The sequence below is a fragment of the Fusarium coffeatum genome (genome assembly GCF_003316985.1).
Source record: "Fusarium coffeatum strain FIESC_28 chromosome Unknown BRIP53273_contig_239, whole genome shotgun sequence".
NCBI lineage: Eukaryota > Fungi > Ascomycota > Sordariomycetes > Hypocreales > Nectriaceae > Fusarium > Fusarium coffeatum.
In genome coordinates, this window is record NW_022158031.1 from 23,325 (window position 1) to 31,708 (window position 8,384).

General features: G+C 47.1%; 2 protein-coding genes across 2 annotated transcripts; both read left to right on the forward strand.

Annotated features, from left to right (window-relative positions):
* Positions 1–1,430: 1,430 nt before the first annotated feature.
* FIESC28_09364 (uncharacterized protein) lies at positions 1,431–3,053 on the forward strand (the record flags this gene model as incomplete). The annotated part of the gene is made up of 2 exons (XM_031163501.1): positions 1,431–1,817; positions 1,866–3,053. The coding sequence occupies 2 exons, from the start codon at positions 1,431–1,433 to the stop codon at positions 3,051–3,053; spliced, it is 1,575 nt and encodes a 524-aa protein (XP_031012423.1).
* A 1,235-nt stretch (positions 3,054–4,288) lies between these two features.
* FIESC28_09365 (uncharacterized protein) lies at positions 4,289–5,650 on the forward strand (the record flags this gene model as incomplete). The annotated part of the gene is made up of 3 exons (XM_031163502.1): positions 4,289–4,937; positions 4,991–5,390; positions 5,449–5,650. The coding sequence occupies 3 exons, from the start codon at positions 4,289–4,291 to the stop codon at positions 5,648–5,650; spliced, it is 1,251 nt and encodes a 416-aa protein (XP_031012424.1).
* Between the last annotated feature and the right edge of the window lie 2,734 nt (positions 5,651–8,384).

The following is an 8,384-nucleotide window of genomic DNA, read 5'->3' on the forward strand; positions in this document are numbered from 1 at the left end:
TTTCTGACCTAATCAACTAGTTGGTATGATAAGAATAAGAATTGACAACACAGGTATCCGTATCTGCATTTCAGTTCATAATCAACATCGTTTATATTGTGTATGCAAGTCTTAATTACGGACCTAGATAGCTCATTGTCTATTACCCCGTTATTCAGTTGAGGTTACCTCTAGGTAGCCGAGCACTCCGAACGTGGGGAAGCGAAAAATGACGTATTCGCTATTGGATTTGTACCTCCACGGGCTGCAATTCAGTGTGGTGTACTCTGTAAGTATGTACCTACCTACTGTAACGAACCGTCTACCTTAGTAAGTAGGTACCTACCTATAGGCAGGTAACCAATCGGTCGGGTGCATCGTTACAATTTATTCTAGCCGTCTCCTCGTGGTTTATTGCCGTTTACGGTGGGCAAACACCCTCTCTCTCTCCCCACACGAGGCGACACCGGATATCTCTGACGGCTGTCAGACTGTCAGTCAAATCAATCTAGACTACGGATACGGATACCTAGAGTTGATGACCCAGGGGTTGGCCGCTTGGCATATGCCCGTGTTGTGCTCTCTCGTGGCTGTGGCTGTGGCCGACTCCACAGCTGACGACGCATTTCTTGGGTGCAATTTACTAGAGCGAAGTCGCGAATTGAATTGCAAACAAAGTTATCCATTCTCTTGTGAAGAGAAGAGGAGAGGAGAAGAGAGGAAAGTGGTCTGCCACGGATGACGAGGCCGGAAGACGGCATCGGGATGTGGGTACAACTAACGACCTCGATGCAAACTCCAAAGCCAGTGGAACAGCCAGCAGACGAGATTCACCAGATTACTCTACTGATACTGTACTCTACTCTACTGTAACCAAGGACTTGGCCACGTTGAATTCCACAATAAAGCAAGGATTCTCTGATCCTCTTCCTTGTCTGCCCACGTTCCGTGATACCGAGTTCACCTCTTGGCTGAGCAACTGATGACTCTTGGCGGCCACCGTTGGGTTTGGGTTCGTTCGGAGCTTTGTTTATTAACTGTTTAGGCGATCAGACTAAAGATAAGTCGCTTACCCCCCGCTGAATACTTACCTACACCTGCTAACCTACATCACTGCCTACCTATCTACCAGTCGCTCATGTCCGTTACTGTCAGTCGTCTTCTAGTCCAGCCTGTTCATCCAAACGCCTCGCTCAAACTTAATCACAGGGCTCTCTTTCCAACGCCTGCACTTAATCATTTGTTAGGAATAGTGCTCTGTACCTATTTACGAATTTGTTGCCTCATCACCGGATCATCGGCAAGAGATTCGATTCGCGTTCTCGCCCTTCCTTTTCCCTTTTACTCTTGCCTTAATTTCCAAACCACATCAACAACATATCTACCTATATATAGGCACTTTCTACCATCAAGTCTCAATCTCACCGCCACCTCTACAGCTCTTATACATTATGATAAACACATTATGGAAATCGCCTGCCGAGCTCGACCATCAACTTCCTGGTCGTCGTGAGAGCCAGGATTCTGTCATGAGCAGACTTGGTGGCAAGAATGTCTTTGTCTTCTGCTCCTCTCGCATATGGCGTGGAGCACCCAAGCTCTTATTCCTGATTGGTGTCATCTTTTTCACCAGTTTCCTTATTCTTGGTATTCTTCCTGATAGGCTATCTGGAGGACGACTTGGAAGTGGCTACCGTGGGATATTTCCATGGGGGAAGTATGAGCCACAGCCTGACCGAAACATGAGGATTGTTGTGTTCGGCTCGCCTGATGTTGTGGGCAACGTGAATGGTTCCCCCTCAGGGCGCAAAGCGTGGACAGAAGAGTTATGTGATGAGGTGAGAACAAAAGACCGAGACGGTCTACATTTTGCTAACCCACGATAGCTCGAATGCACTTTTTATCTATCATTCGTACCGGAGACTCAGCTAAATAGGGGTCTCATCAGCAACCGTCTCTACGACGAAACAGTCCGGGATCTCCTCAACACCACAAAATTCACAAACGTCAAGGAAAAGCCAGCGTTTGACTTCAACTATATCGACTCCCAGTATCCAACCCCCTCCGAGGTTCCCGACCTTGCTACTCAAGTAAAGAGCTTCCTCGAAATGCCGCCGCCCGAGAAGACGCCACGCGAAACCCTCTGGGTCTTCAGTTTTGGAACCTGGGAAGTCTGGAATATGGCGGCAATGCCGAGAAAAGAATCCGAAGATGCCATTACGACCATGGTCAGGCAAATTCTTGACCAGGCCGAAGTCCTCTATGAGAGATCACTCGATCCCACTTCTATCGCTTATTCTGACTTTTGGACAAACGCAACCGAGGCTCAGATTAGTGAACTGACAGCACCCGGCGCCTTGGACAAAGTCGATAGACGAAGATTCGAGAGCTTCCGCATTCTAGTGCCTATGATATTTGATCTTTCTCTCACACCCGGATGGCAAGGCCGACAGAAGCCACCGGCGCCTAACACTGTGGTGGAGCAGACTCGCAACGCAGCAGAACTTACCAAGTATTGGAACCAAGAGGTGGACTTTGCACTTGCCGAGTGGAAAGAAAGGACAACAAAGAAGCCCAAAAGGCCTACAACAGATGCTGAGGCATCGGAGATGAACAAGAGAACTGAGAGCGTCGAGTCTACTAAACATGGTGAGGATGCGAAAGAGCCAGCGAAAATGACATCCGAAAACGAACGGGTTATCCAGGCCCCATATCCTATGCGTAACGGTTTGATGGTAGATGTCGGACAGGCAGTTCTTGATGCCATGACCGAGGGCGAAATGGAGCGCGCGGCAGTTGTGGACTTGAGGGGACGGGGAACATTATCTGGCAACGACTCGATGCGGTTCTCTGATGTTTGGACACCGTGTGTCAGAGGTGACATGACAGATCTCACCATCGATGAGAAACAGATCACGCCAGAATGCGAGATAGAACATGATCATCTGTTCTATGATTCTTTTACGATCAGCGAGAGGGCCATGAAGGGCGTGATCAAGGCCATTCTGGAGGATGTCAAGGAAGAGCTTTTTAAACCAGAAGAAAAGCGAGGGTGGCTGTACGGAAGTTGGTAGTTTGGCAAGATGCCCGCGGTGGCGCATGGATTTTACTCGTCAGTTTACGTTATTGGTTGATACCCAAGATACCAGAAGGAATGGATAAGGTACTATATGATTAAGGATGGATGAGCGGTTGGCGTTTTAGGAGTAGATAACACTTTAGTCAGACCCCTGCACTCGAATGGATGTTTGTGTTTAACCTCCCGTCCGTAGTCCGAGATCCCCAGTTCCAATCTACCTACCTAATGATCTACCCGGGAAGCGGGACGCTACTTCCAGGTTGCCTAAGTACCTACCTAGGTAGTAGCCCGTAGTTTCCGGTTTGATGGCGATGCTTAAAGTACGGGTCCTAGTAAAGGCTGTACCTAGATACAGTTCAGGTCCATCCATGGTAGCAAAGGAAATAAACTTAAGTCAAGTACATCCATACTAACCCACTAAGGTAGTCCACACTGCTCCCGTCGTCTTAGGGCCTGTACATGCAGTATAAGAACATGACGTAATACGGTAATTGGATACCTATAATCCCTGTAGGTACCTTAGTACCTACAGTCGATCTATCATCGTCAGTCCTGCAAGAACTTGTTCGCCTGCGAAAAGATATGTCTGAGAGGTGGACGGACCATGATGCCAACATGAGAACATGCAGACCAGTCACATCCATAGGTAATACAGTAAAGTATTTCCCTTCAACCATCCAATCTTGGTCATTCAAGGGTACTGTACATAGCGCCCACGCGGGTACTGATCCACCCCCACAAGCCACAAGCCACAAGGCTTACTGTACTGTAGTCCGTACCTAGGAGATCGGCGGGCATGGACCTCATCCCATCCATCCACCATCACGCAGCGACGTCACAAGGGGAATTATTTAGAAACAAACAATGTTGCAGCCTTCCCTGCCAATCCAGTCCATGCATGAGGTCACGGACGCTAGGCAGTCAGTCCAGCAGCTTTCGGCAATGAAGGTCTTAATGTGCACCCCAAGCCTCCTTCTACTTCCTGTGACTGAGACCTTGGCTCTTCTGTCTCAACCATCAAGACCCTGCCTTGTGAATAAACATAAGACATTTAACGTCCCTTACAACCTGACCTGGACAACCACGCGACCTCACGGCTTCTGATACAGCCTCACTCACTGTTCCTAGGACTCACACTGAGCACGGGACCTTCTTCGCCGCCTCGAGGCAGCTTCTAAACCAAAGTTCCATACAATATATATATACTCGATTCCGCTACCTTGATTAAAAATGGATGATAAACTAGATTTCGATCCGCGCGCATTCGCAGCAGACATGCAACTGCGTACTCGAAAAGCCCGCAACTTCGACAAGGTCGAGCATGACCTGCCTGACCCCAAGTCCGCTGCCTTTCAGAAGGCGCAATCTGCAGCTCTTTCAGGACCCATAAACGTCTCAGGATGGCTTTCTCGTGTCGCAGGATGGAATCCTTTCGGCAAGGCTGTCGACGCTGGCGATATCTTGTGGCTGATGGACAACACCGCCTATCGCAACCCAAAGACTGATCAGTGGGAGGCCGAGTTCGTGGCTGCCGTCTTCGAGAACGAGCCCAAGTGTCGGGTTGCAGACATAGTGTCTGGTATCGCTTCGTCCTTGGGTTTGGCTGATGATGCTGCTGAGCGTGATATCATTGAGGAGAGAATCATTCCTTTCTTATGGGATATCCAGGCCGCGAGAGTGTTTTGGATTCAGCACAAGAAGAAGGAGATTAAGTTGGGCCCTACCAGTATCAATGGTATTACAACGAGTGTCGAGCCTGTGGATCGGAACCATAAGGGGTCGACTATCGAGGCGACAGCTCTGGTGCCACATGGAACAAATGGCATCCACGACATGCAGACATACTATGCCGGACCGGAGGGCTGGGCTGTGATATCAGGTTTGTGGTCACGACACACGCCTACCAGATATATGTGACTAACGAAAACTTAGATGTCGATGACACTATCAAAGTCACCTTGACTAGCGATCCCCTCGGCATCCTCAAGTCTACTTTTGTCGATGAGCCGACTCCGGTTCCTGGAATGCCCGAACTTCTTTCAGATCTGCAAACTCTACTACCTCGTGACACCCCATGGTTCTATCTATCAGCGTCACCATACAACCTGTACCCTCTGTTGCGTGAGTTTCGCGACCGCTATTACCCACAAGGCCAACTTATCTTGCGCGACTCGAGCTGGCGCACAGTGGCAGGTTTGCTTTCAGCCCTCACAATGGGAACTGAAGAGTACAAGGCCGATCGTATGAAGAAGATCCAATCTTGGTTACCTAAGAGAAAGCTTATTCTCATTGGCGACTCTACACAGTCCGACCCTGAGGCTTACGGTGAAATGTAAGTCATTGCTTGACTCAAGACTTTACTTGGTAATTAATTGACTGACTTTTCCTAGTTACCGTACATTCCCAGGCTGGGTCAAAATGATCCTCATCCGCAAGGCTACTGATGTTGCTGCTTTTGGAATTGATGAGAAGAACCAGCTTGAGCGATTCGAAAAGGCATTCAAGCACGTACCAGTCGAAGCCTGGCACGTCTTTGAGGATCCAAGCGAGTGCCGAAATATTGTGCGGGATGTCATTCGCAAGAGGAGTTAAACAACTTCTATTTCTATTGGTTTTGATCGGCCTTGGTTTCATGATAGACGGTGTAAGTTGGTTTACTGTATATGTATTGCTATGGTAAAGATTGATGAAGCGGCTTCAATTTTGAAGAACGGCTTGTACCTTAATTTGGAAGATTGGTCTTGTTTCAATCGGTCTCATTTCTCGTGTATCCCTTTGCTTGATCATGATACCTCTACTGTTGATCCGTTAATCATACCCATTGAGATGAACCGTCCAGTCCAGAGATTTAAATCTTATCTCGCACTTCTCTTCGTAGCGTGCCAAGTGACTGATCAAACAAAGTTGGCATGTTATGGCCCAGCATCCCTGACTGTAAAATCGCTGAGACCTGTTACGCAATTCCTTCCCTAATTGAGTCGTTGTTCTCGGGACTTGAATTCGCCATGCTTTGGACGTTGTCAGTGGGGGTTTCGTCAGTCATCCTGTTAGACTGTTCGCCATAACAGTTGGAGAGAAGCTCATTTGCATGAGTGATAACCTTGATACGACCACGCTTGCAGGGTGTTGCCTCCACCTTGATTGCTTTATCTGACCTCTCGTCCAAGTCTCCATGGACAAAAATCTGTATCTGAGCGACAGGGAGAGTCTGTGATGAGAGCAAGTTCCTTATCAGAGAACCGAACATTATGCTCTGATGATCTTCGAAATAGATTCTCATATTACTCACGTTATCAACGGTACTCGTTGGACCAAAGAGCAAACGATAGTACTCAGACTGACATAGCATATCCATTCTCCAAGGGCGATCATTCAGCTCATGGCCACGGCAAGCTGTAAGACAGCCGCACTCGGCACAATAAAGATCCATGGACTGAATCAACGATGAGAAGTGCACAAAAAGGGTTTCGAAGAACAGCACATCTTTAGGGCTGCGAAAGGATAGTATGTTAGTCTGATACAGAATTGGAAGACCCTGGAGGTACCTGGACCGTCGTTAGATAGCCACACAGACGAAGGAGAGAACATGGCAACTTACGCAGACTGACAGGCCCTGAGTATGTTCGTAGAAAGGAAAGACCACACATGACTCTCTTCTTGGTGATAATGAGGAACTGAATCACGCTTATGATGGCAGACGCAATGAACCCAGCCAGGGACTTTAGTAGGAGCTCCTTCTCGCTCATACTTTTCGTTGCTGCGACGAAGGTGAATGTGTACGAGTTTGTCCCCAAATAGTTCAGTAAAGATCATACGTTGGATCTCTATAGGCAGATTGAATAAGGAAGACTGGCCTTGAGGGGCAGTTGGGAGAGTGAATCTGGAATCGTTCCTGAACTGCTCCGCAGGCGTCAGTGGAGGAGTGTCACTTCTTCTTCTCTGGCGGAACATGAGGGATGAAAGAAATCAATCGGAAGCTGGAGGTGGGATAAGAGAGAGTTTGAAGATTGTGTCGATGGTGAGAAGAAGAATAAAAGGGATGGATATGAAGATGACAGTGGGGGGAGGTCAGATACAGATACCAGGGTAGGCAGGCATGGCAGGTAGCACAAACACCAAAAAGCAAACATGGGCATGGAAGTCGGTGCCCAATAGCACCTGCCCAGATAATGTATTCTAGGTACATGCTATTGCACTACCTTACCTTCCAATTGTACTAAGTTACTACTGCCTACTAGGTAAAGGAGAAAAGGGAAATAGAAAGTACTATTTAACGTTAATTAATTTTAACAAAAAAAGAAAGAAAACGCAGGGTATAATTAATGCGAGGCGAAATGATAGTCTTCCACCTAGTCAGCAATTCACTTGCGCAATCAATGTTTTCTCAAATATAATGGACACCCAGGTAATTAATTAGTAATGTTCAAATAGTAAGTACCTGTGGGTATATCTACGATGAAATGAGAGTCACCTGCCTATGGACTGTATACAAAGGATCCATGCAGTTACATTCGTTCAGTATATCCGCAACACAGCCGAGGAGATAAAAGGTAGACTACAGTATGGTTACAATATCATAGTTGGTCGCAGGGTGTCAGAAGAATTTGAGCATTATAAGCATAAGTGATAAAATAGTTTAGTTGTTAAATAACAGTTTAGATAAACACTCAGGTTACTTTATTTTGATAGCCTTAGCCTTGGAGGATAGTTCTTGCGTTACCAACCTGGTTGGTTTCTCGAAGTACCTAGGTAAATTTCCTCACTTTGGCAACGTCCAAGTAAGTAACCTTGGGGTTTAGTATAAAGTACATTCAGGACAGCCCGGTAGTCAACAACGATAAGAAAAAACACTATTAGGAATTTCTTTATTGTAGCCATCACCACGAACAAAGTAACATATCAACCTAGTCTGTCTCTATGTCACCATCGTCCTCCTCGTCGCTTTCGGACAGATCTTGTATACATGCGATGGTGATGTTGTTGTAAAACTCCCGTTCCAACCGCACTTCAACGGCCTCAATGATTGTCTCCCTTATTTCCAGACATGCATGAACTCTCTCGTGCCCTGCAAAGTGACTGATGAGATGATCGAGCAATCCAAGAACGCGAGATTTGCGCCTGCTTGATGTCTTGACACTGAGCTGTATTCGGTTCAAGCCAGCAGTGTTAACCCCTCGAAATGCTTCATATAGAAGATGCCGTCGAGTATAGCTCAAGTCAATATCTAGACATGAAGTTATTGTTGGGATCCCTTTCGTATAAACAAACTGGCGATGGAACAAGTCGAAGTCAATGGCTCCTCTGCATAGGAATGTATTCGTGAGAT